Below are 27,988 nucleotides of genomic sequence, written 5' to 3'. Positions count from 1 at the left end.
GGCAAGTTTTAAGGACTGCATAAGGGAAAGGAGAGTAATGCTGTTGCTAGACACATGGAGTGAGAAAAGGAAAAATGGCAAGAGAGGGACTTCTTAATTGCTGTAGCTGCTGGAGTCTGAAGGAGGATGTTATAATGCCTTTGTATCGCTCCATGGTGTGACTGCACCTCGAATATTGTGTTCAATTGTGGTTGCCGCATCTCAAAAAAGATATAGTGGAATTAGAAAATGTGAAGGGCGATGAAAATGATAAAAGGGATGGGGACAACTTCCCTATGAGGAAAGGCTAAAGGGACTAGGGCTCTTCAGCTTGGAGAAAAGGCGGCTGAGGGGAGATATGATAGAGGTCTGTAAAATAATGGGTGGAGTTGAACGGGTAGATGTGAAGCATCTGTTTACGCTTTCCAAAAATACTAGGACTAGGGGGCATGCGATGAAGCTATAATGTAGTAAATTTAAAACAAATCAGAGAAATGTTTCTTCACTTAACGTGTAATTAAACTCTGAAATTCGTTGCCACAGAATGTGGTAAAGGCAGTTAGGTTAGCAGAGTTTTAAAAATGTTTGGACGGCTTCCTAAAGGAAAAGTCCATAGACCATTATTAAATGGACTTGGGAAAATCCACTCTTTCTGGGATAAGCAGTATAAAATGTTTTGTACTTTTTTTGGGATCTTGCCAGGTATTTGTGAACTGGATTGGCCACTGTTGGAAACAGGATGCTGGGTTTGATGGACCTTTGGTCTTTCCCAGTATGGCAATACTTATGTACTTAAGGCAAATTTTAAGGACCCCATGGGGGAAAGCAGGAGGGAAGATATCAGAGCCATGTGAAAAGGAGGAGGGGAGGAAAATTTAGTACTTCAATATTTTACTTGTAACGAAGCAGCATGTAATGAGGTAAAAGTACTTAAAACTGGCTCAGATAATACTTTGTTACAATTAAAAGTGCTCATGCTTGTCTTGTACTCGGTAACAAGTAAAAGTAAGGTAATGTTTTCTTGTAATGCGTTACTTTTACTTCATTACTATACAACACTGATACCAGTACTTGCATGGCTAAGCACTCAAAGGTAACATAGCATTGTAACATAGTAAGTGATGGCAGATAAAGACCTGAATAGTCCATCTAGTCTGCCCAATAGTCACATTCATTATCAATTCAAGATTTAAATCAACAAGGAATGTGATATTTTCTACTTGATCATGGATTTTCTTTGATGTTTCTGGGACATAGACCATAGAAAGGACAACCTCTTGTGTAATCCTATCAGGTCAGTTAGCTATGCAGGCACAGGCACTGAACATCTCTGGTATCTGGATAACTCTTGTCTCCGCCCCAGCTCTGCCACTGAAACAGCTTTCTCCTGCCTGGATTTGATGTGGCCACTTAGAGGGAGTGGAGGAGTGGCCTAGTGGTTAGAGTGGTGGACTTTGGTCCTGAGGAACTGGGTTTGATTCCCACTGCAGGCACAGGCAGCTCCTTGTGACTCTGGGCAAGTCACTTAACCCTCCATTGCCCCAGGTACAAATAAGTACCTGTATATAATATGTAAGCCGCATTGAACCTGCTATGAGTGGGAAAGCGCGGGGTATAAATGTAAGAAAAATAAAAATATATATATGGTGCCTAAAAATTGGCATTGAAATCAGCGTCGACTAAGTGTATTCTATAATCGGTGCCTAGATTTAGGCGCCAATTATAGAATAAGCTTAGTTGATATCTCAGCGCTTAAAACTATGTGCATCCATTTACACCAATGAAAATATAGTCTAAATCCCAGTGTGTAGATTTAGATGCACTGGGTCATAATCTGTAAGTACATGTGTAAATTTAGGAACATCCACGAAACACCTATATCCCCACCCATAACCACACCTCTTTTTTGTCTGCACACGTTAGAAGTTTGGTGCAATTTGTTACAGAATACACTTAGCAAATTTTGTGCGTAAATTCTAATCAGTGCTATTTAATGCTCATTATTGCTTGTTAAGTGCTGTAATCAGCATTCATTAGCTTGTTAAGCTTGTTAAGTTACATGCATTGTTATAGAATCTGTCCGATTTTGGTGCAGATGTTTAGGCATGCTATATAGAATCTGGGGGTTAATGCCTATATTTAGCGGCACTGCTTAGTTAATTAAGTAAGTACATAAGTGTGGCCATACTGGGACAATCAAAGGTCCATCAAGCTCAGCATCCTGTTTCCAGCAGTGGCCAATCCAGGTCACAAGAACCTGGCAAGATCCCAAAACAATACAATATATTTTATGCTGCTTATTTAGCAAGGTTTAAGCAGGCAGGAACTGAATATTGACCTCTTAATAAATTAAATTATTATAAACTTAATACATATAATTTAGCATAACATAGTAGATGACGGTAGATAACGACATCTACGGTTCATCCAGTCTGAACCAGCAAGATAAACTCATACTTTGATCTGTTCCTGCTAATTCCAGGGTACAGACCATAGAAGTCTGCCTGGCTCTGGCCTTATTCTCCATCCACTGAAGTTGCCATCGAAGCCCCACTCCAGCCCATCCAAATTTGTCCAGTTAACAATTTAAAAGTTGTTAACCAGGCAATTAGCAAAACCAGTTACAATAAAATATAGGGCTGCTCAACTAACACAAGTGACCCATAGAACTACTGGATATAGAAACAGTTCTACAACTGGCCACCTCCAGTTAGGTGTGCTGAGGATGGGCACCCAGTGCTCCCAGGTGTTGTTATAAAATATTAGTTTAACCTGGTATTGCACACTGTATATTTAAGTGCCTGTTGTTACACTTTTCATAGACCTGGCATACATATGGAGGGGGATAATCGAATGGGGGTGCCCATCTCCGAGGACTGGGGTGCGAAGGGGCAGGACAGACCATATTATCGAAAAAGATGGGCGGTCATCTTTTGTTTCGATAATATGGTTTGTGCCGGCCAAATGCCTAGGATTTGGGCAGATTTGAGATGGTCGGCATCGGTTTTCAGCGATAATGGAAACCGAAGCCGGCCATCTCAAAAACGAACAAATCCAAGGCATTTGGTCGTGGGAGGGGCCAGGATTCGTAGTGCACTGGCCCCCCTCACATGCAAGGGCACCAACCGGGCACCCTAGGGGGCACTTTTAAAAATTAAAAAAAACATTAAAATACCTCCCAGGTGCATAGCTCCCTTACCTTGGGTGCTGAGCCCCCCAAATCCCCCCAAAACCCACTCCCCACACCTCTACACCATTACCATAGCACTTATGGGTGAAGGGGGCACCTAGATGTGGGTGCAGTGGGCTTTGGGGGGGTTGGAGGGCTCCCATTTACCACCACAAGTGTAACAGGTAGGGGGGGTGGGCTTGGGTCCACCTGCCTGAAGTGCACTATACCCACTAAAAACTGCTCCAGGGACCTGCATACTGCTGTGATGGAGCTGGGTATGACATTTGAGGTTGGCATAGAGGCTGGGAAAAAAAGTTTTTAAAGTTCTTTTTTTTTTGGTGGGAGGGGGTTAGTGACCACTGGGGGAGTCGGGGCAGTTTGGGCACTTTTTTGGGACTTGGACCTAAAAAAGGGTAAAAAATAAACGGACCAAATTCTCGCTAGGGCTGCCCTTCTTTTTTCCATTATTGGCCGAGGGCGCCCATCTCTTAAGCACGCCCAGGCACGCCCCTGTCCCGCCTTCGCTACCTTTCCAACACGCCCCCGGGAACTTTGTTCGTCCGCGCGACAGACCGCAGTTGGGGGCACCCAAAATTGGCTTTCGATTATACAAATTTGGGCGCCCCGCGAAAGAAAAGTGACCATCTCCCGATTGGGTCGGAAGATGGCCGCCCTTCTCTTTCGAAAATCAGCTGGATGGTCACCTAAATGCAGCAGGAATGTATGCAACTTACGATATTCTACAAGTTATTCATCTATGTGGGAGTCCCACACATGCTCTGCCCATGTCTATGCCCCAGTGCAAATACATGCTTAATGCAATATTCAGTGCATGCAATAAGCAAGTACATGTGGGCAACTTAATTATATAATTGTCTTTTAAGTGTATATCAATAAAACATAGCAATACAATAATACAAAGCCAAAATATAAAATATTATAAGCAAAACACTGGAAAATAAGACAGTAGCGTAGTAGATAATGGCAGATAAAGACCTGAATGGTCCATCTAGTTTGCCCAACAGTCACATTCATTATCAAATCATGATTAAGCCAATAATGAATGTGGTATAAAATATATATATTTGATCCTGATCTTTCTTTACCCATTTTTGGGACATAGACTGTAGAATTTCACCCAGCACTGTCCTTACATCCCAACTACTGAAGTTGCCATTGAAGCCCACTCCAGTTCATCCTGATCTGCCTTTGCCATATAGAGGGCATAGACTATAGAAGTCTGCCTGGCAGTGGCCTTAGTTCATCATAACTGGATTTTGTCATTTAAACACCACTCGCGCCATCTTCTTGCTTTTTAGTGATCGTCTGTGTTTATCCCATGCCTTTTTGAATTCCATCACCGTTTTTGTCTCTACCACCTCCACCAGGAGGGCATTTCAGGCATTGACCACCTTCTCCATTAAAAAGTATTTCTTGATGTTACTCCTAAGTTTGGCACCTCACAGTCTCAATTCATATCTTCTAGTTTTACCATTTCCCATCTCTGCAAAAGATTTGTTTGTATGTTAATGCCTTTCAAGTATTTAAACATCTAAATCATATCTCCCCTGTCCCTCCTTTCCTCTAGGTTATATATATTCAGGTGTTCCAAGTCACATACATTTTTTGGTGCAAACCCCATACCATTTTTGTTGCCTTCCTCTGAACTCCTTCAAGTCTTTTTATGTCCTTAGCAAGATACGTCCTCCAAAACTGAACACAATACTGCAAGTGGGGCTTCATCAATGACTTGTACAAGGGGATCAACACTTCCTGTTTTCTGCTGGTTATACCTAATTCTATGCAGCCTAGCATCTTTCTGGAAGAAAAAGACTTAAGGCTCAGTATTCTTTCCTGCTTTTCATCTCGCTAGACTAGCGGCTAAGTAACTTTCTCATGAGTCTTAAAAAAACCTTCTTTTCTATTAATTCTTCTTGGTTATATTCACCAATTCTTTAACTTGAAATTTTCTGGGGATTTTCAATTTAAACTAAAATTCAAAACCTTTGCAGTCCAATAAGAGGAAGGTGAAAGTCAGGTGCAAATCCTTGTGCTAGGAGGTCCCAGAAGAAAGTGAAAGGAGGAACCCCAATAGATGGCTTGCATGGAGAGAGCTGAGGTGCACCTATATTAGTTGGGAGTGAAAGGGAAAGCCTAAGTGAACCTCCTGACACGGAGAGAGCTGAGGTGCTTCCTGAACCAGAGACTGAGGATCTAAAGAAGAGGTCCAGGTACCTGTACCATATGAGCCTAGAGTACCTCCAGAGGGTCTGCACCCAAATACAGGTGGAAACGGGGTGCTATTGTTGCCGAGTATGAATGTCACTCCTGATGAAGCCTAAAGTGAAATGGTGACACACTGTAGAGCACATCAGCAGTGAGATTAAGATAAGTGCCCACTGTTTATAACCTTTATAGAAATTCTGGACTGGAAAGGTTTGGAATTTTACTTTAAATTGAAAATCCCCAGAAAAAAAATTCAAGCTAAAGGATTGGTTAATATAACCATGAAGGATTAAAAGAAAATGGAGGTTTTTTTAAGACTCACAAGGAGCTGCTCATCCGCTAGTCCAGTGAATTGAAAAGCAGAACAGAATACTGAGCTTCTGAAGTCTTTTTCCTCCAGCTTGATATCTTCATATATAAACGAGCTTAGTATTGTTTAATATAACTTGTACAGGGTGGAGAGTGATTATATTTTCATAGCACATGTAAAGCCTTTTTGGATCTTAACTTAAATAGCACATATTTGCAAGAAGGGCATGCACAGAGGGAAACATGGGCAGGACGTAGATAATTATAGGTGCTTGCACTTACACCAGCTCTATGGCTGGTATAGGTGTGAGTGCCTAAATGTTAGGCATGCTAATAGTTATGCTAATATGCAAAGCTGTCTACTTTCCTTTAGAGAACAGGTATCTGCCATGCACCATCCAGGCACCTAATTAGATGCTCTCAGTTTTAGAATTGTTCTTTATGTGTGCCCTTCCTAGTGAGGACACTATCACGATGACACTCAGGACAGCCTCCAACTTCTGTGCATCCATACAGCATGCCATACAAGGACAAGAGTGATTCTCACACCCACAGACAGAATCAGCGGAGGAACTGCCCTTTGCCCTGCCTAATAAAAAATACTAGGACACTACCTTACATAGGGCATAGCCCCTTATTTCTGTGCACCCACACAATGTGTCAGACATAACTAGTAAAGTGGTCCTCACACCCACAAAGGCAGTGTGATTCTACCATTTGCCCTTCCTTCCCCTCCTCCTGTCTCCCAGTCCTCTGCCATTTCACTGTATGGCCTCTGTTTACTACTACATGGTTTGTAGTGGCAACACACACAGCCTCGGGGTGCTTATCTGGCATACAGGCCCTATCTGTGTCTGAATACTTGTGTGCTATTTGCTTTACTTCTAAGGCAGATAATATTTTTTTCAGTTTTGCCTCTTTTTTTTTAAACTCACCTAGCCTCCAGCTATCTTATCCCTCTATAACCCAGAAAAGAAATGAATAGAACGTGTTGTTACTTTATCTTTTGAATTTCCAGCTGACATCATAAGCCATGGGATTTAGAACAAATGAAACTGGGCAGGCTTGTATGGCTACTTGTCAAAAAGTTTCAACATGATTGCTAAAGTGACTCCTGCTTCTTTGCTGTCCCTCCCTATGGCAGTTTTGTTGTAGCTGGCCAAGGAGAAAGAGAGAGAGAGACTGTTTTGTGACCCTTTAGATTATAATGGATCTGAAAATGAATGATTTTTGTATCATATAACCATTCGATTAGTTAAAGAAACTGAACCAAAACGGCCTTGTTTGTCATGTTTTACCATTAGTTTTTAAAAGAATGCAAATCCTTAAAATTAAATATTATGTACTAATTGCTTATTAATCTATTGTATTTACAGATGAAGATGGCCAATAAATGTTGCTCTCCCTGTGATCAGGTATGGCTTTTCTATACTGTAAATGAACATGTCTAATAATTTTTGCTAAAAGGCTAGGCATTAGGAAAATGTCTTTGTCATAGAATAAAACTGTCTCTTTGCCAAAAAAAAAAAGTTTTAGAATGTTCAGTCTATTAGTGCTGTTAAATTTAAGCAAGAAGGTACCATCAAGCATGATTTTCAAAGTGAAACATCAGTTTAGTCCAGGGCACTTTGGGGCCCATGCACTAAAATTCACTCTATAACTCCTGGATCCTACATATGGCTCTCAAAATTACATGCACCCATTTGGGTATATGCCCAATTTACATGTGCAATTTAATTGAGTCACAAGCCAAAAAGTGCCAAAAATTTGGATTTACATGCTCATCTTGCTAAGTGATATTTTATAAAGATGAGTGCATAAAATTTATAGAGGTCCTTATAAATCTTATAGAGGCAAACATGCGTGGGATATACATAAAGGAATCCTGTGCAGAAGGAATGGATCCTCAGAAGCTTAGCCAAAATTGGGTAGCGGAGCCGGTGGGGGGGGGGGAGGGGTTGGTGGTTGGGAGGCGAAGATAGTGGTGGGCAGACTTACACGGTCTGTGCCAGATCCGGTGGTGGGAGGCAGGTCTGGTGGTAGGGAGGCGGGGAATAGTGCTGGGCAGACTTATACGGTCTGTGCCAGACCCGGTGGTGGGAGGCGGGGCTGGTGGTTGGGAGGAGCGGATAGTGCTGGGCAGACTTATACGGTCTGTGCCCTGAAAAAGACAGGTACAAATAAAGGTAAGGTATACACATGAGTTCATCTTGTTGGGCAGACTGGATGGACCATGCAGGTCTTTTTCTGCCGTCATCTACTATGTTACTATGTTTACCAAACTGCAGTAAAAGGGGCCCTGCACTAGCAGCAGTGGTCGTTTTTGTCGCGTGCCAGTGCCCCTTTTACCACATTGGGTAAAAAGCCCCCCAAAAGAAATGATTATGTGGTATGTTTGCACTTGCCGTGTGGCCATTTTGGAAGAAGCACTTACCGCTATCCAGTGAGGTTGTATTAAGAACTTACAAGCTAACCCGGTGGCAACCACACTGCCTAATTACCATCAGGTAACCCCCTGTGGAAATATTTTTCAAATATTTCTGCTAGCGATGGAAATGTCGCACACTGGGGGAGGAACTACTTCTGGCACCTGCATTGGGTCAGCGATAGTTCCGGATTGCTGCATGGCAAGCCTGTTGCTGCACAGCAGTCCTTTAGCCCCTTAGCTCGTAACTGAAAAGGGGGCATAGTTATGGGAGGAGCATGGACAGGCCAGAGGCGTTCACTAGCAGTATTATAGAATGTGGGGATCCACACCTAATTTGCACATAAGGATTTATACCAGGTTTAATTTGGCATAAATCCTGGTGCCAAAGGCTGTGCATGTATCCCGGCACTACGCACTATTCTATAAACAGCGCCCAACTCAGATCACAAGAAGTTTTCAGCTCTTATTTTTTGGGGTGCCTTCATCTGGGTGCCATTTATAGAATCTAGTCTTAAATGTGCAGCATGAATATACTAAAAAAAATAATAGGGGGCAATTCTATAACTGGGTGCCCATAAATAGGTGTCTAGATGGCACCTGATAGCAGCCTATTCTCAACCCAGTCCTCAGGACACAAGTAGCTACTCTGGTTTTCAGGATATCCTCAATGAGACCAAAAAGAAAGGTGTTCAACTAGCAATCGTAAAAGCCTCAATACTGAAGCTGGATCAAAAAGGTGCAGTGAAACACTATGGCATAGACACAATAAAAACACCCAATCTGGCTGCATTTCAGCCTCTGTCTGCATCAGGGGTTCAGTGCAATGTATAAAAACATACAAATGGAAATATATCACAACATGGGTAATGCAATGAAAATGATAAATTACAGACATTTATAATAGATCTATTAATTTGCATCTCTATTAAAAGATAAATCTTAAAGCTATAATGCACATTTTACTGATAAAAGATCACTTAAGACTTATCATTCATCTCATTGTGAGTTTGTTATTAGCCCACTAATACACATCATTTCTAACCCAATTAACTTATTTGCTACTTCTTAAAAGAATCTGTGTGACATATTTTTAAATGTGAACAGCATTCTTTATCTTTATGTTTTAATATGTTTTATTCGATTGAAGTGCAGCAACAAGAAACAAATAAGCATATCCGATTCAACATAACATGTTGCGTACAACAGAATTTTAGTATCTTACACTTTTATTTTTATAGAATACTAATGTAATTGTGAATATATGTGTGTTTCTAGGTTAGGGGTGATTTCTTATGTCTGTCATAGAGCTGGTATAAGTATGTGTTCCTACATCAGAGATATGTGTATAACATACACTTTTCTGTAAATTACACACGTTTCGTCCACAGTCTGCCAATGTGTATGCCCACCTGTAAATTATGCACTATGTACAGTATGATATGTGAGTATTTACAGAATGGTGGTTAGGTTGAATTTTGTGACGTATGTGTGTCATTATTCTAATGAAATACGTGCTTGGCACATAATTGTAAGTTCGTACTTTATAGAATTGCCTTGCATGTGGGTAACTTTATAAAGCCTTCAATGTGCTTAAAACAGAGGTTTATGAGCAGACGTGGCATGTCATAAAATATCTAGTAGTATAGATGGGTGCATTTGTAATGCCTGTGACAAGCTGAACCATTGGCGGGGGTGGGGAAGGAGAAGGGATTTGGATTTAGGCATGTGCTTTTCAATTTTTGAAAGTATGCATATATTTTGAGAAAATGTTGTGTGTTTTAAATAAAAGGTGCAAAGTAACACTGCATTACAGTAATTTCATCTGGCAGTCACCAGAGCATGGATTACTTTAGTCATTGTAGAGTGATTCAAAAACTTTCTTAGCTGTATGATTGTAAGAAGATACAAAAAATCAAAAATTAAAAAACAAAAAACCAGGCTGGACAGATGGGTCACAGTGGGGGCCAATGCAGAAAGGAAAGACACATTGCAGAGCCAGTTCAACATGCCGGTTCTGTCACACACACAAAAAAATCCTGCTGGTATACTGTATATATTTTTTTAATATTTATTTATTTTTACAAGATCATCTTATCTTTCTCAATGGAAAATGTGAGTAAGAAAGTAGTCCTAGTAGATAATATTATCAGAATAACTCTCAAGAAGTTTGTCAAATCAAATCTACCTCACTCAAGGTAATCAATAGATCTCTCTCTCTCTCTCTCTCTCTCTCTCTCTCTCTCTCTCAAATTTTTGCTAGGTACTTTAAGGAGGTTTTATGTAAACTCTAAATCAGATGAGAAAAACATTTCACAGTTTTATTATCTTTCTTTTAGGGGAAAGTAATTTTTTCAAATTTTCTTTGAAAAATCTAAGGTTGCAGGCTCTCCACCCTAAAATAAATAGGGAGGCATTCTTTTTTTAATTGCAGAGAAATATGAACACCTAAAGCTCTGTAACCTAAAGCCTCTTTTCTACAGTGGAAATCTTTTTTTAGCAAACTGATTCATCTTAGCAGCAACTTTCTGAGTGAATTGGCACAGTTAAAAACATAAGTGCATAAGCATCGCCATATTGTGACAGACCGAAGATCAAGCAAGCCTAGTATCCTGTTTCCAACAGTAGCCAATCCATGTCCAAGTACCTGATAAGATCCCAAAAAAGTAAAACAGATTTTATGCTGCTTATTCAAGAAATAAGCTTTGCTAAGCTAACTGTTTTTACTACATTTTCTGGTAACAAATTCCAGAGTTTAATTGCACATGGAGTGTAGCTTCATTGCATGCCTCTAGGCCTACCCTTTCCATTCTATTCAGGATTTTATAGACGCTCTATCATATCACCCCTCAGCCGTCTCTTCTCCAAGCTGAAGAGTCCTAGCCTTTTTAGCATTTCTTCATTGGGAAGTTGTCCCATCACCTTTATCACTTTTGTCGGTCTTCTCTGTCCTTTTCTAATTCTGCTATGTCATTTTTGATAGGTGCTTACCAGAATTGCACACAGTATTTGAGATGTGTTCACATCATGGAGCGATACAAAGGAGTTACAATGGTTTGAAAAACAGTATGTTACATGATCAAAGATTCTGTACTGATTACCACAGTCTGATTATCTGTCAAAGTAATATCCAGATCACAAATCCAAGCCCAGGTGTCTCTAGACCAGCAAACACAACAAGCTGCACCCTCTTTCCTTCTGATTCAGGTACTGAAAGTCCGTATGCAATCATCTCACCCACAATAGTCCCCAAAGGAAGAGAAAGAACCACCTTCAATGAAGAACTTGGCATAGGGGGTGGAGTCATCTCAGTAGAGCTAATAGAAGCTTGTTCTTGGGGAGAGTTTAACAAGAATGCATGCTTATTAGTTGTTTCATTGGCTGACATTGTATTCTATAAATGTTATTTAAATGTTCATCTATGCTGTCTATTATGGTATCATTTGTTTCATACTGATGTTTATTATGTTTCTGTTATATAATTGTTCTATACTGCTATTAAATGTTATATATTTCTGATACTGTTTCATTTTAGCCCTATTACTAGGTGCTATCCAGTCTTTTGCATTGAGTGCCACTTGTATAATTATCTCACAGTTGGTGAGCAGTTATATGTGTGTGTCCGATGCAAAGAGCTCTCAGCTCTAAGAGAACGGGTACGTTCTCTTGATGCTAAAGCAGCAGACATGGAGGAGCTGAGAGATATAGAGAGGGACATTGTAGAGATTGGATTGGCCACTGTTGGAAACAGGATGCTGGGCTTGATGGACCTTTGGTCTTTCCCAGTATGGCAATACTTATGTACGTATGTACTTAAGTCACACCTACAATCTGGCAGCCTTGGAGGAGGAAGGGCTCCTAGAAGGAGAGCATCACTCTGGTGAAGTACTCCTGTAGCTAGGACCTGCCCACCAGGGGATGCAATATTCTCTTGCCCCGAAGATATGTCTCCAAGAAGTTCTGCCCAGGAAGGAAGGATTAGGACTGCTGTTGTAGTTGGTGATTCAATCATTAGGTATGTAGATGGCTGATGGATGTGAGAATTGCCTGGTCATTTGCCTGTCTGGTGCGAAGTTGGGGGACTCAAACATCACTTAGACAGGATCTTAAATAGTGCTGGGGAGCAACAGGCTGTCTTGGAGCATGTAGGTACAAATGATATAGAAAAATGTGGGAGGGAGGTCCTGGAAGCCAACATTAGGCTCTTAGTTGGTTTCCAGATCCTCCAGGTTAGCATTTTCAGAAATGCCCCCCTTTCCACACACAGGACCCAAAAGGAAGGCAGAGCTATGAAGTCTCAATGTGTTGTTGAAACAATGGTGCAGGGATGATGGATTTAGATTTATTAGGAACTGGGTGACATTCTAGGAAAGGGGGAGACTGTTCCAAAAGGATTGGCTCCACCTTAACCAGGATGGAACCACACTAACATTTAAAAGGAGACAGAGCAGCTTTTAAACTAGAATGGGGGGGGGGGGGCAACAGTCTCCCAGGAGCACATGGTTCGGTGTGGAGGTCCTTGAAGGATACTATTGAAACATGACTTTTAAGGAATCCCAGTAGAGAGGTTTTAACAATGCTGAAAGTAAGCCAGGTGTGCAGAGAGCAGGATAAAGGATGCACATTATCACCTTCAACTTCTAAGCAGCTTGTAGATCCAAGGAAAAAACACAATTTGAAGTGCCTGCATACAAAGGCTAGAAGCCTAAAAAATAAGATGGGAGAGTTAGAGTATATAGCACTAAATGATGAGGTAGATATAATAGGCATCTCAGAGACTTGGTGGAAAGAGGACAATCAATTGGACACTTTGTTAAGAGGATACAAATTGTATCACAATGATAGGATCAAATTGGAGGAGGGGTTGCACTATATGTTAAAGAGGGAATTGAGTCAAATAAAATAAACATTCCACATGAAACAGCAGCATGGATTCATTATGGATAGAAATTCAATATGTGAAGGGAAGTAGTGTACTTGTAGGGCTGTACTACCATCCGCTGGGACAGAACAAACAAACAGATGAAGAAATGTTTACAGATTAGGAAAGCTGGCAAATTGGGCAATGCTATAATAATGGGTGATTCCAATTACCCCAATATTGACTGGATAAATCTTACATCAGGGAGTGCCAGAGAAATAAAATTTCTAGATGTAATAAACGACTGCTTCTTGGAGCAACTGGTCCAGGAACCAACAAGAGGGGAAGCCATTTTGGATCTGGTCCTTGGTGGCATGCAGGGCATAGTGCAAGAGGTGGTGGTGTTGGGTCCCCTGGGAAACAGTGATCATAACATGATCAAGTTTGAGCTACTATCTGGGATGAAGCAAAGGAAATCTACTGCATTTAATTTTCAAAAGGGTAAATATAATGAAATGAGGAAAATGGTTAAAAAGAAACTAAAAGGATAGGCTGCTAAGGTTAGCACACTAATAGGCATATTTTCAAAGCACTTTGGGAGGCTAAGTTCCATAGGTTTCTATGGAACTTTGGGAGGCTAAGTGCTTTGAAAATGAGCCTCTCTAGAATCAGGCTATTCAAAAATACCATCTTGGAAGCCCAGTCCAGATGCATTCCACGTATTTGCAACGGTGAAAGGTGAAGTAAAAGATGCCATTACAGCCAAAAGATTGTCCTTCAAAGAATGGAAACAGGACCCAAATGAAGAAAACAAGATGCAATATAAGCACTTGCAAGTCAGATGCAAAGCATTAATAAAGAATTCTAAAAAAGAATATGAAGAGAAACTTACCGAAGAGGCAAAAATTCACTGTAACAACTTTTTCAGGTACACCAGAAGCAAAAAGTCTTCAAGGGAATCCTTGGGACCATTAGATCATGAAGGAGCAAAAGGAGTGCTTAGGGAGGACAATGCCATAGTGGAGAAACTGAATAAATTATTTGCATCTGTCTTTATGGAAGAAGATGTAACAGATCTGCCTGTATCGGACATGGTTTTCAAGGGTTATGATGCAGAGGAACTGAAAGAAATCTCAATGAACCAAGAAGATGTACTGAGCCAAATTGACAAATTAAATAGTTGTCAATTTGGCTCAGTACATCTCCCAGGTTCATCGAGATTTTTTTCAGTTCCTCTGCACCATCACCCTTGAAAAGCATTTCCTGTACATCTTCTAGGTTCATCTGGACCAGATGGCATACATTCAAGGGTACTCAAAGAATTCAAGCATGAAATTCCTGATGTGCTGTTAGTAATATGAAACCTGTCATTAAAATCAACCATAGTACCTGAAAATTGGAGGGTAGCCAATGTGATGCAGATTTTTTTAAGGGTTCTAGGGATGATCCGGGGAATTTCAGACCAGTAAGCCTGACGGTGGTGTCAGTCAAAATAGTGGAAACTATTATAAAGAATAAAATTACAGAACACATAGATAAACATGGTTTAATTGGACAGATTCAGCAGATTGAGCCAAGGGAAGTCTTGCCTCACCAATTTGCTTCATTTCTTTGAAGGCGTGAATAAAGATGAGCCGGTGTATGTAGTGTATCTAGATTTTCAGAAAATGTTTGATAGTTTCTCATGAGAGACTCCTGAGAAATTTAAAGTCAGTATGGCTTCTCTTATGTTCTTATGTTTCAATTTACCATTTCCAAGTTGATTGTATTTATGCTTATATTTGGTCATTTTATTGTTAACAAAATTATAAGTTTTGTATTAAACTGTATCCACTGTATACCTCCTGGGGGGAATCCCTATAAAGACAGTTAATAAATCCCAATAAATAATAAATACATAAAAATGTCCCACCCACTTCAACTCCTGCGACTGCATGTTGTTGCTTTTTTAGGGCCCTGTAGAGCCTTAAGGCACAGGGACAATTTTAGATTTAGTTTTTCTTTTCCCCATATTGGCATAAGTAATCTATTTATTTTTAATGTGAAGTTCCAAGGAAAGTCTCTAGTGCACCAAATTCTCTTGCAAATTGCTGCAGAGGTAATCTAGTGCTTCCAAGGGGCCAGGCATGTATCTTAGGACATGCCCCTGTGTATGAGTGCCTGCAGCTAAGTGCCATAGAGAAGGCTGTCTTTTAAGGTGTTCTAGGTCACAGTAAGATGGCATCAATCCTTCAACCCACAACATTGGAACTGTCCCTCACAGAGAGCTGGAATCACTCATGGTACTCTTTCTACCCTGCTAAACACCACAAGGTTCTCTCCTCACTCCAACAACACCAACAGGGAAGGATGTCTTTTAAGATATTCTAGGTCACAGTAAGATGACATCAATCCCACAACCCACAGTGTCAGCACTGCTCCTCACTGGGAGCTGGAATGAGGGTTTTCACATGACTCTGTCCATGCTGCCAAACACCACTGAGCTCTTTCATCACTCCCCAGCATTGATCATTTCTTACTCTTACTGCAGCTTTTTAAAATGATGTTGAATGGACTTCAAAGTTGTAATACAATTATAAGTTTAAATTAGAAAAGTAAATTATCAAATTTTGAAGACCAATTTTGATTCTTTTATTTATTTGCTTCTCTGATTACAAATCTGCATGCATGTGAATTTCTATCTGCTTGTTGGTCACCTCAACCTAATTTCTAAAGTGCATTTCTAAAGAGCATATCCATTAAAGTTTTGCTTGCCTCAGTTTATCTACTTGAGAATTGTGATATGAATTTAACACAATTTATGGAGTCTGTTTTCTATTGCCCACAATTGTTGTGCATATTCAGAAATAAATACAAAAACTGCATGACAAATGTTTTTTAAAATGAGTGCATCTAGGAGAAAGTGAACATGGCTTGCTGTCAATGAAGTAGAGGGTAATGCATGATGAGAAGAATGTGGGGTTTGAACACTTTGTTTTACTTAATTGGCTGCCACTGCTGAAATGTATATGTCACCTTTCCTCAAGGATAGAATTATTTTTTAATTTCTGTTTCTTTTCTGGATGTTTCCCTCTCTCACAGGGTTCCTATTGAGTAGTCTTCTCTCTTGAGTTGTATGCTTTGAAATATTTTGTGTAGTTGCACTGACTCCCTCCAGTTCAGGGGTTTTTGCTGTTCAATATAGTCTCACTTTCCTGAGCTTGAATTATTTTCCAACCACTTACACTACATTATTCATGGATTTCTGTATTTCATTACTTTTATTGATTTCCTTGAGTGCAGAGAAAACTCATTCTGTGTTTATTAATCTAGGGTTATGAGAGCCAATGAAATTGTTTAGTGTTTTAAAATGGTTAATCAAGGAAATGGGGCTTTAAAAATCCACATATTTCACCACATATATATATATATATATACATAAAATAGATCTGTAAAATAAGTTACAACTTCAATATGTAAAAAAAAAAAAAGCCAACCCAAAACAATGTATTACTCGGTTGTGTGCACCAAAGAAATGTTTGAATATATCTGAATATAATTCTGTCTGGCACCATTGATTATATTATTACTAGATGTTAAGCCCGTTAAAACGTGCAAGATTTTTGTTTTTAACAATGTAGTGGAACAGCCGAAGAAAAATGAGAGTTGGATGTCCAGCATTTCTTCTCTCTCCCTTCCCATCCATCCATGTGCATCTCCTTCCTCTGTATTCCCTCCCCTTCATCCATGTCCAGAATTTCTTCTGTCTCCCCTCCATCCATGTGCATCTCCTTCCTGTCTTCCCTTCCCTCCTCTCCATCCATATTCAACAATCTCCTCTCTCCCTGCCCTCCCCTCCATCCATCCATGTGCAGCAACCCTCTTCTCTCCCCTGACCTGCCCTTCCCTTCATCCATCCATGTGCAGCAACCCTCTTCTCTCCCCTGACCTGCCCTTCCCTCCATCCATCCATGTGCAGCAACCCTCTTCTCTCCCCTGACCTCCCCTCCCCTCCATCCATCCATATCCAGCAACCCTCTTCTCTCCCTTGGCCTCCCCTCCCCTCCATCCACCCATGTCCACCAACCCTCCTCTCTCCCCTGCCCTCCCCCCATGTCCAGCAAACGTCCTCTCTCCCCTTCCATCCCCTCCCCTCCATCCACCCATATCCAGCCACCCTCCTCTCCCCCCCTCCCCTGCCCCCGTGTCCATCAACTCTCCTCTGCTTTCGTTACTTCCTGTGAGTCCTCTTGTCAGCTCGCCTCCAGCGCAGCATTCCTTTCCCTCTCTGTTCCGTCCTCTGATGTCATCACGTATTGACGCAGGGGCAGGACAGAGAGCGAAGTCTCTACTGCGCATTTGCAGGTGAGTCGGTCATCTCTTGTTTATATAGTTAGACTAGCCGTTGAGCCCGTGAAAATGGGCTACTTTTGGAATGGGGGGTTTCCGAGCCCCCCCCCCCGGAGTCGCCGACGCCGCCCCTCCACCCGGCCCGAGCAGCACTGTAAACGTAAATGAGCATGCAGCAGCAGGCACATCAGCAAAGCTGCCATCAGGGCGGGCTTCCTTCTCTGCCTGTGTCCCGCCCTCGTGTGACATAAAGTCGGCGAGGGCGGGACAAAGGCAGAGAAGGAAGCCCAACGACAGCTTTGCTGATGTGGCTGCTGCTGTGTGGTGATGTAAGTTCACAGTGCTCGGGCCAGATGAAGGGGCGGCGGCGACTCCGGGGGAGGGGAGGGGGAGCGGTTCCAAAGTCTGCAGCATGCCAGTAGAGACTTCCCTCTCTGTCCCGCCCCCGTCATCACGTATTGACGGGGCGGGGCAGAGAGGTAAGTCTCTACTGCGCATTTGCGAGTGAGTACGGTCACTCGCCGTTTATATGTTTGATAGGAAAAGTGCTATAAATATATAAAGTTGCTTGATTATTATAACCAATAGAAAAGGGAGGTAATACTCAAAATAGCCTGTGTAGTTGTAAATGTGTGAGTGCTAATTATGCAAATATGCTAAATTCCAGAGACAGACAAGTGGGAAAACTATAGGTGCACATGTCAATACTCCACTTAAAGGGAGGGGGGTTGAAAGTCACAGTGCTCAATTTCAAGGAATCTCACTCAACGATGTTCTGCAAAGGAACCCAACCCATTGCCATAACAGCAGATATACAGCAAATATTCTATTGCTTTGTTGAACACCCAGACTACAGAAACTACTTGATATTCCTATGATATCATTACAACAAAAACAGTCAGGAGATTATGGAACACAGAATGAGAGTTCACATCTTTGGTAACAGTTCATCATCTGCAGTGACAACCTATGGGCTTACAAAGGGTTCCAGGTGTGATCCGGGAAATTACAAACCGGTAAGCCTGACATCAGTGCCAGGTAAAATAGTGGAAACTATTACAAATAATACAAGTATGGAACATATAAATATGGTTTAATAGGGCAGAGTCAGCATGGGTTCAGCCAAGGGAAGTCTTGCCTCACCAATTTACTTCATTTCTTTGAAGACATGAATAAACATGTGGATAGAGGTGAACCAATTGATGTAGTGTATCTGGATTATCAGAAAGCTTTAACAAAGTTCCTCATGAGAGACTCCTGAGAAAATTAGAGTCATGGGATAGGAGGCAATGTTCTGGTGTGGATTAGGAATTGGTTATTGGACAGAAAACAGAAGGTAGGGTTAAATGGTCATTTCTCTCAATGGAGGAGGGTGAAGAGTGGAGTGTCACAGGGATCTGTACTGGGTCCAGTGCTATTTAACATATTTATAAATGATATAGAAATTGGAATGATGAGTGAAGTGATTAAATTTGCAGATGATTTAAAACTATTCAAAGTTGTTAAAACATGTGTGGACTGTGAAATATTGTAGAAAGACCTTAGAACATTACCAGATTCACAAGAGGGTAGTAAAGAATAATCCAAATCATGGTAATCTGATGCTAAGGTCCACCTTTGGGGTCAGCACTCAAGAAAAAGATCTAGGTGTCATTGTAGATAGTATGCTGAAATCTTCTGTTCAGTGTGCAGCGGCGGCCAAAAAAGCAAACAGGATGCTAGGAATTATCAGGAAAGGGATGGTGAATAAGACCGAAAATGCTGTAATGCCTCTGTATCGCTCCATGGTGCAATCTCACCTTAGTATTGCATTCAGTTCTGGTCACCGTATCTCAAAAAGGAAATACTGGAATTAGAAAATGTACAAAGAAGCGTGACCAAAATGATAAAGGGGATAGAACTCTTCTCATATGAGGAAAGGCTAGAGGTTAGGGCTCTTCAGCTTGGAAAAGAGACAGATGAGGGGAGATATGATTGAGATCTGCAAAATCATGAGTGGTGTAGAACAAGTAGAAGTGAATTGATTTTTTGTTCATTTCAAATGTACAAAGACTAGGTGACACTCAAGGAAGTTATATGGAAATACTGTTAAAACAAATAGGAGAAAATATTTTTTCACTCAATGAATAGTTAAGCTCTGGAACTCTTTGCCAGAGGATGTATTTATTTGGATTTTGCTCACACCTTTTTCAGTAGTAGCTCAAGGTGAGTTACATTCAAGTATACTGGATATTTCTCTGTCCCAGGAGGGCTCACAATCTGAGTTTGTACCTGAGGCAATGGAGGGTTAAGTGATTTGCCCAAGATCAAAAGGAGCAGCAGTGGAATTTGAACCAGCCACCTCTGTGTGTCAAGACTGGTGCTCTAACCACTAGGCCATTCCTCCACTGTAGTAACAGTGGTTAGCATATATGGGTTTAAAATAGGTTTGGGCAAGCTCTTGGAGGAAAAGTCCATAGTCTGCTATTGAGACAGACATGGGGAAGCTACTGCTTGCCCTGGGATTGGTTGTATGGAGTGTTGCCACAATTTAGGTTTCTGTCAGGTCCTTCTGACCTGGCTTGGCTACTGTTGGAAACATGATACTGGGCTAGATGGACCATTGGTCTGACTCAGTATGGCTATCCGTATGTACTTTTGCTCTTATATAATGACAGACCAAGTAGGCACTTCATTGATAGAGACTTTTATGTTGATGATGGTTTGAATTCCAATACTACTGTAAGAGAAACCATTGACTTGTTGAATAGAACACCAGCAATGCTGGCAGAGGCCAGTCTTAGACTTTATAAAATTGTCTCCAACATTCCAGAAATAATGAGAGTATTTCCTACCAAGGACCATGCCAAAGATTTAAAGGATTATCTAAGGGTACTTCAGAGAAGCCTTGGATTACATTGGGACCTAAAAAGAGACATTATTACCTTTCAAGTCCCCACTCAAGTGAAACCATATACATGCAGAGGTGTCACAATCAATACAATCCAAATGGGTTTGTGGCTCCAGTCACCATTCAAGGGAAATCCCTACTGAGGGAGCTTTCCCAAAGTACTGATGAGTGGTATATCCCACTGCCACAGGAAATGCAACAAGAATGGGAGGAATGGAAATAATATGTAAAACCTCTTGCACAACTGCACATCCCACACACTTACACCCCTGCAGTACTGCCTGTCACAAAGAGATCTACATCTTCTCAGATGCTACTGAAAAAGCTATAGCTGCAGTACTTGAAAGCTACAGATGCAGATAGGCTATTTCATATGGGATTCATCTTTGGTAAAGCCAAGTTAGCACCACAACCAAATCATACCATTCCATGCTTAGAATTGTGTGGAGAAGTGCTGGCAGTAAAGATAGCAGAAATGATACTAAGTGAAATGGACATTCAAATAGACACAGTCAATTTTTATACCAACAGTAAGGTCGTCCTGGGCCACATATATACAACCAAACTAGGAGATTTTATGTGTATGTGAGCATATACAGAAGTCAACATGACCAGAACAGAGACATTATGTGCAAACTAACTGAAACACAGCAGACTGTGCCACCAAAGCTGTGCCACCATCACTTCTAATGGAAATCACATTTCCTTCTAAAACCTGGCCACACTTCTCCGGCTATGGAGACCTCCTTTGTGTTTATAGACTCTGACTGATGGAGAGATCCATCCAGAGATGACCGTTCTTGCCACCAACGTTGTGTCTTTGGTTTATCAACCAGCTGATAAAAGATCAGACACCTTTCATCAAAATGCCACCAGAGATGCAGAACTGCAGATCATCAATGACAACTTAACACCACCTGAGAATTTTGACACCAGACTCCTGCAGAAGACAATGGACTGCTTTGCCAGAGCCATCACTGAGTCAGTGATCAACATACCTCAGGACTATTTTTCTCTTTTATGTTGTTTGTTGTTTGTGGTTTCTGTTAAGGTTTGCTTCTTTTCAGATGATGCCAAACTCTGTGATAGGGTAGACACCCCAGAGGATAGCATCCTTTTCCTTGGAACAAACTCCATTTACTACTACCTTCTGTTTATTCCATTTAACCAGTTTCTAACCCAGTCATTCACTCTAGGGCCCATACCAAGGGCACTCAGTTTATTTTTTAGTCACCTATGTGGACGTATGTCAAAAGCCAGATCTAGCGCTCCCCCTAAATCTAAGTGTTTAGCCACCCAGTCAAATAAATTAATCAAATATGTCTGACAAGACCTGCCTCTAGAGAAACCATGCTGCTTCAGGTCCTGCAGATCATTTGATTCTAGAAACTTCATAATCCTCTGCTTTAGAAGCATTTCCATTAATTTGCTCACCACAGAGATCAGACGAACAGGTCTGTTAATATCATAGCTGTCAGAACTTCTGTATGTTCTTTCAGTACCCTCAGATATATCCCATCAGGCCCCATCAATTATCTACTTTAGTTTAGCTAGCTCCTCATAAACACAGTCTTCTAAGAATTGATCCAGGGCTACCACATATCCATTCCTATTAGTATCTGTTTTATGCAATCTTACTCCTGGCTGTCATCCATGAACATAGAACAGAAATATTTGTTAAGTAATTCAGCATTATCCTTAGCTTCTACAAGTTCCTCCCCTTCACTCTTGAGCCTCACAATGCCACACTTTCTCCTACCACTTACATATCTAAAAATATGTTTTGTCCCCTAGTATTACTGCATTGGTTATTTTTTTCTACCATTTGCATTTTTCCTTTCCTGACTACTTTTCCATCTTCCCTTAGCTTTTCCAGATATTGTTGCCTGTCTTCCTATTTCTGTGATGTTATACTTTATGATGGCTAACATCCTTTTCTTTATCTCTTCAGCTACTGTGTTTGAGAACCAAGTGGTCTTTTTCTCTTACTTTTATTTACCTTATTTGCACAAAGGTTTATTGCCTTTAAAATATCTCCTTTCAGTTTTGTCCATTGCTTTTCTACTTCCTCTAGCTTTTCCCATCCACCTATCTCCTTCTTGAGGTATTCCCCCATCTTGACAAAGGGGGTCTTTTACTAAGCATGTTGTCAGGTTTCACAAATGTGTTCTTTGTTATCCTCCAGAACACTGGGCCCATGATGGCCATGCATCTGTGGTGAAAAGAGAAAGATGTAGTCAATGATTAAAGGGTGTAGGGTTTGTAAGTTGGTCCTCACCTAATAAGAAGCCACCTTGGATCTCTCCCCTCTGTAAAGCATCATGGATTTCAGACTATGATAGGATAAAGGAATCATGGCAGGAGCCTGCACACATGCCTGTGATTTCCATTGCAGGATTACAGACTACCTGCATGTTGAATAAGTGATATCCTCTCCGGTTCCAGTACTCTCTCACTCAGTGGCTGCAGGTGGTTTGAGGGCCATATGTATTGCACCCAGGACTGAGGTGAATTGGGCTAGCTGGTAAAAGGCCATCATTTTCTGTTGCTGTTCTGCCTCACACTTTGGGAACTGGATATAAAGAGTGTTCTTTCTCAAAAAGACCTGAAGAAAGTGGTTTATGATGCATGAGGAAGATGATTGGCTGATGCCTGCTGCAGCTCCCAGGGCTAGAGGCCTTTGAAAAGTGCCAATTGCTAGGAAGGCCAGGGCTGTGGTCACTCGCACATGGAGTGTAAGGACGTGCTGCCTCTAAGTGGTGGGTTCCAGGTCTTCCTCCAGTTGTTCATACAGGTGTACAATAGTGTTTAAAGTGGTAATGTCCTATACATTGTTCATCCATCATGTCCAAGAAGTTGATCCTGGGCCTGTACACTCATAGTGCCTGACCTCAGTCTCAGCCTTGGCTCCTCCTCTGTTGCCTCCACCCTGTCATATCATCAGCCATTCCATGAAGAGCCCAGCTATCACTCTCAGCAGCAGTCACACACACACACAAACAAACAATATCAGCAGCAGTCACACACACACACAAACAATATAGAACACCAACACATACAGGGACATACCCAATACAAAACACACAATAGGCTGCAGGTGCACACACACCACATAGCAACTTGTACACAAGGATGGTCTATAAAGTGGGGAAGGGGAAATGGACAGCTTGATATTGGGAAGGGATGAATGGACAGAAGTGGAGGTGGTATAGATGAGAAGGGAGTGAGAAGGGATGGTAATCCAAGGATATGGGTATAGAGTAGGGTCAGAGCACATGCCAAAATCACAAAATATCATAAGAAGCACCAGAGAATGCAGACATACCCTCTGAGTCCCAAGGACAAGCTAATCTGCACCTGAACGCAATTTATGGGAGCTCAGCACTGATAAGTAACATAGCATGCCATGCCATTTCATGCCAAAAATCTAATAAATGCCACCATGTTTAGGCACAAATAAAATGGCCAGCAAGAGAAACAGCAACTTTTTGCCAGTTGAATTGCGCCTCCTAGTAAGTGCAGTAAAAGCCACTTACAACATCCTGTATGGGGATGCAGCAAACATAACCAGCACCAATATGCAACTTGCGATCTGGTGGCTCATCTGCTAAAGGCTCATGAGGTGAAGGATCTAAAGAAAAAAAATGGTGGCATATATGTAGCAAGATCTGTGACAAACATAAACAGAGAGAGGCAGAGGGACCCAATAGCACCATCACCCGGAGTGCCCTGGAGATGGAGGTACTAGCCACTGTTGGCCCTGGAACGGTGGCTGGAGTCAGAGGCTGAGAGAGAGCCTGCAGTGCCAAGGTAAGACTAGGCACCATACATGCCATATAACCATTGACTTTCTTACAAATGGACATGTGGTGGGACTTATGTTAACTCTGGAAAAAACTGGCAGCTATTAAACCTTGGTTACTTGGACAGACCTCTGAGCCCTAGATATATATACTTGTGCAACATCCTTACTGTATTGTGGTTCTGTTTATCTTTTGCTCTGCTCCTTAGACTCTTATATGATGTAAAATTTATTTTCTGTTAGTATCTTTCCTATGTGAAAATTTGTATTTCTTTTTATTTTGTTTTGTAAATCACTTTAGCCTGCCCATCAGTAAAGGCAGTATACAAACTGAATAAACTATACAATGGTGTATTGCTTCTGAATTAGGGGTCTTTTTACTAAGGTGCGCTGAAAAATGGTTTCCGGTAGTGTAGGTGCGGGTTTTGGGCATGCGCCAATCCATCTTTCAGCACATCTGTAAAAAAGGCCCTTTTTTATTTTTGACTAAAATGGATGTGCAGCAAAATCAAAATTTCTGTGCATCCATTTTGGGTCTGAGACCTTACCGCCAGCCATTGACCTACTAGTAAAGTCTCAGGCGGTAACTGGGCGGTAATGATCTACGTGTGCCAAATGCCACTTGGCATGCATAGTTGAGTTGTGCCAAAAAATAAAAAATATTTTTGGGGTGCATGTAGCGGGCGCGCACTAAGAATGAAATTACCGCAAGAGCCACGCGGTAGCTGTGCAGTAACTCCATTTTGGCATGTTGGGTGTGTGTAGATGCTTACATGGCTTAGTAAAAGGGCCCCCTAATCTTCAAAAGATTAATCATTAGAATCATCACACCCTGCAAATAATGTTGATGTCCTCATAGAAAAAGTTCCTAAAGTTTGTGTTGGAAGGATTTCAGCACAACCCCATCTGTCACATTTGTGATCTATGGTGTTCTACAGTATTGCCACCTTTTTTGCCAAATGTCTCCCAGATGCATACAATATATTTTTTGTTATATCTTCAAAAACAATGAAAACAGAAGCAACACAGTCAACCACACAAATTGATAGGAAGAAAAAGTGGTGCCACTACTGTAAAATAACAAAACCAAATAAAGGGGTCCTTTTACTAAGGTGCGCTAACGGACTTAGTGCATGCTAACTGCTAAGATGTCCATTATATTCCTATGGGCGTCTTAGCATTTATTGTACACCAATCAGCGTGCCTTACTAAAAAGGACCCAAAAGTGAGGTAAACTTAAAGATTCAGTTCAGGGAATCATATGCATGAATTTAACCCCACTTTGATATCATAATTTCAAAATTTTCCAGTGCAAAATATCTGTATTTATTTATTTGTTACATTTGTACCCCACATTTTCCCACCTTTTTGCAGGCTCAATGTGGCTTACATTTTGCTGTAATGATAATCATCATTTCCGGCATGAGAAATACAAAACAGTTTAACATTAAAGTTCATAAATGATGAAGTAACTTGCTCAGTACGTTGGGTAGAAAGATCAATTCAAGCACGAGAGATAAAGGGGTGATGTGTTAATGTTCATTGGTGAAAATTGATTGAAGCAGTTAGGTGTATAGAATTCGATTTTATCTGGTTGTGGAAGAGTTATGATGTTAGTTCATTATGATGGCTCATTATGGTATATTTTTTCAAACAGGTTGGTCTTTAGTAATTTCCGGAAGGCTGTTAGGTCATGCATAGTTTTAAGGCTTTTGGTTGTGCATTCCATAGTTGTGTGCTCATGTAGGAGAAGCTAGATGAATATATTGATTTATGTATATTTATATTGACATATATTGACATATATTTATGTACTGCAATATAAGATACACAATACAAAAGTACTACTACTAAGAATAAATAAGACTATGCTTCAGTTTAAAATGAATCCAGTGTTGCAATAAAAGCAGAACACAAAGAAATAAATCTCCAAAACTCAGCAAATGTCTGCTTCAGTGTGGCAGCCTCAATTTTTCTCTAAAGGTCTGAAATGGAAATGTCTGGATGAATATATTCACAGTGCTCTGTTAACTTCCAATTGTCAGTAATATCATAGAAAATGTATTTTGATGTTGTTGTCAATAATACCATAGAAAATATATTTTAATGTCTTATCAACTTTCTACTCTGTGTAAGATATTGAAACAGCATAATGAAAGAGTCATGCACAGTATTTTGAGAGTTGTCTAAAGGAACAAGAAGATTTTAAAAAGGTTTTTTCATGGGTAAAAGCTCTTTTACATGCACCAATAATAAACATGAGAACTTGTGTGGTACTGCACATAGTAGTCTCTGGGATGGAGTTGGGTATAATTACAATGTATGAAATAAGTGTGTCTATGCATATTATTTACCCAGGTAACAATACTCAGTAGGGGAACTACCGCTCAAAAAATCCAAAATATCAAACAAGAAAAGAGCGGGTTTATATGAATGGGAACCCTGTTCAAAAACAGTGATAAGGAAAAGTGGAAAGGACCTCAGATAAGTGATATACAGCAATAATGCTGAACAAGTTGTGCTCTACATGAGCGTCACTACAAATCAATCACTGGTCACTTTCTCACCATCCTCCTATGTGCTCAAATTTTGTAACAAACAAATCAAATATTAAATATCAAATATTAAATATCAAAAGGTACATTGCCCATAATGTTAAACATCACTTAGCTGCAAAGCTGTCTCCATCGGGCTTCCCTGCCCAACGGACCCGTTTCACCATCACAGGGCTTCTTCAGGGGCAAACGGGGGGACCCTCAGCATGACCGTACTTTGACAACTGGACAATCTTGCAAACTACCATCCAAAACACTGGCTTTCTGTAAGGAGGCAAAAAGTGGCACCTTTCCACTTTTCCTTATCACTGATTTTGAACAGGGTTCCCATTCATATAAACCCGCACTTTTCTTGTTTGATATTATGCATATTATGCATATTATATATGCATACATTTTCACTTGCCTTGGAGCAGGTATAAATGGAGCAGGTTTAAAGGCACCTATGCAGTCTTTATAAAATAAGCATTAAATTAGTGCATTATTCTGTGTAGAAAATCTGTTATAAAATTTCCCTCATAACCTCATAATTTGTAATTATTGTCATGGAAAAACATGAACCTGGTGAAGTAGTTAAAGAAACAAAATGGGATGTGAAAGATGGTTCCCTGATATATCTGTCTTCTGATGTAAGGGATATGTCCTTAAAGTTCAGATAAGTTGACCAGGAGATCTTAGTCTCTCAGTTGATACTTGGTGGTTGTAGGATTACTCTCTCCATGAAGCGGTCACTTATTGAATCTATCAATCTGTGTAAACAAAAAATTCAACTCACAATCTTACTCTTTTGTATTCAATCTCTTATTATTATTCTCTCTACACTGTATGCAAAGCTCACACAGATGTTAAGTATTGTTACACATTTACAAAAATCAAGTTTCCTTGAGCAGTTGATAAGATCTCAGACTTGAACCTTATATTGAAATGTGAAGAGGCCTCTTCTCCTTGACCGCATGACTTTAAGTATCATTTCAATGGCTCTTTCAGAAGGTATGATTGTGGTTGCGGGAATACCAAGGGCAGTGAGACAGAGAAAAGAAAACCTTGGTCGTATGACGATTTTATGTTCTGCTACTGTAATCCACAAAGGAGACAGATCTCTGTCAGAATATAACGTTCATTAAATAAGAACATAAGAAAAGTGATGCTGGCTCAGACCAAAATCCACTGAGGGCTGAAGCATCCAGGGCCAAAGCGAGGTATGTGCAGCTGGTGCAGCCACACAGGTGCTAGGGAGGTCTGGACTGCAAAATTACACCCCATCCGTTGCCTCCCCTGCTCACTCTGGTGCCTGAATGCTGCTTGTTGAGCTGCCCAACAAACAGTAAATCTTCCACATGTGCTCTGCAATAAGGTTTTCTCTAAGCTTGAGCTGCACTCAGAGCAGGAAGTTTGAGAAGTCTCGCTAGACTTGAAACTTCCAGCACTGTATGCTCAAAA

General features: G+C 40.8%; 1 protein-coding gene across 1 annotated transcript in view; it reads left to right on the top strand.

Moving 5' to 3' along the window:
- SNTG2 (syntrophin gamma 2) overlaps positions 1-27,988 on the top strand; it is a 335,642-nt gene that overhangs the window by 139,207 nt on the left and 168,447 nt on the right. The window contains exon 11 of the mRNA XM_030195159.1: positions 7,063-7,101. Coding sequence (XP_030051019.1) covers positions 7,063-7,101 — 39 coding nt within the window. The remainder of the gene's footprint in view (positions 1-7,062; positions 7,102-27,988) is intronic.

This window comes from Microcaecilia unicolor, chromosome 3 (assembly GCF_901765095.1).
Source record: "Microcaecilia unicolor chromosome 3, aMicUni1.1, whole genome shotgun sequence".
Classification (NCBI taxonomy): domain Eukaryota; kingdom Metazoa; phylum Chordata; class Amphibia; order Gymnophiona; family Siphonopidae; genus Microcaecilia; species Microcaecilia unicolor.
This window is presented reverse-complemented; position numbering and strand designations above follow the sequence as displayed.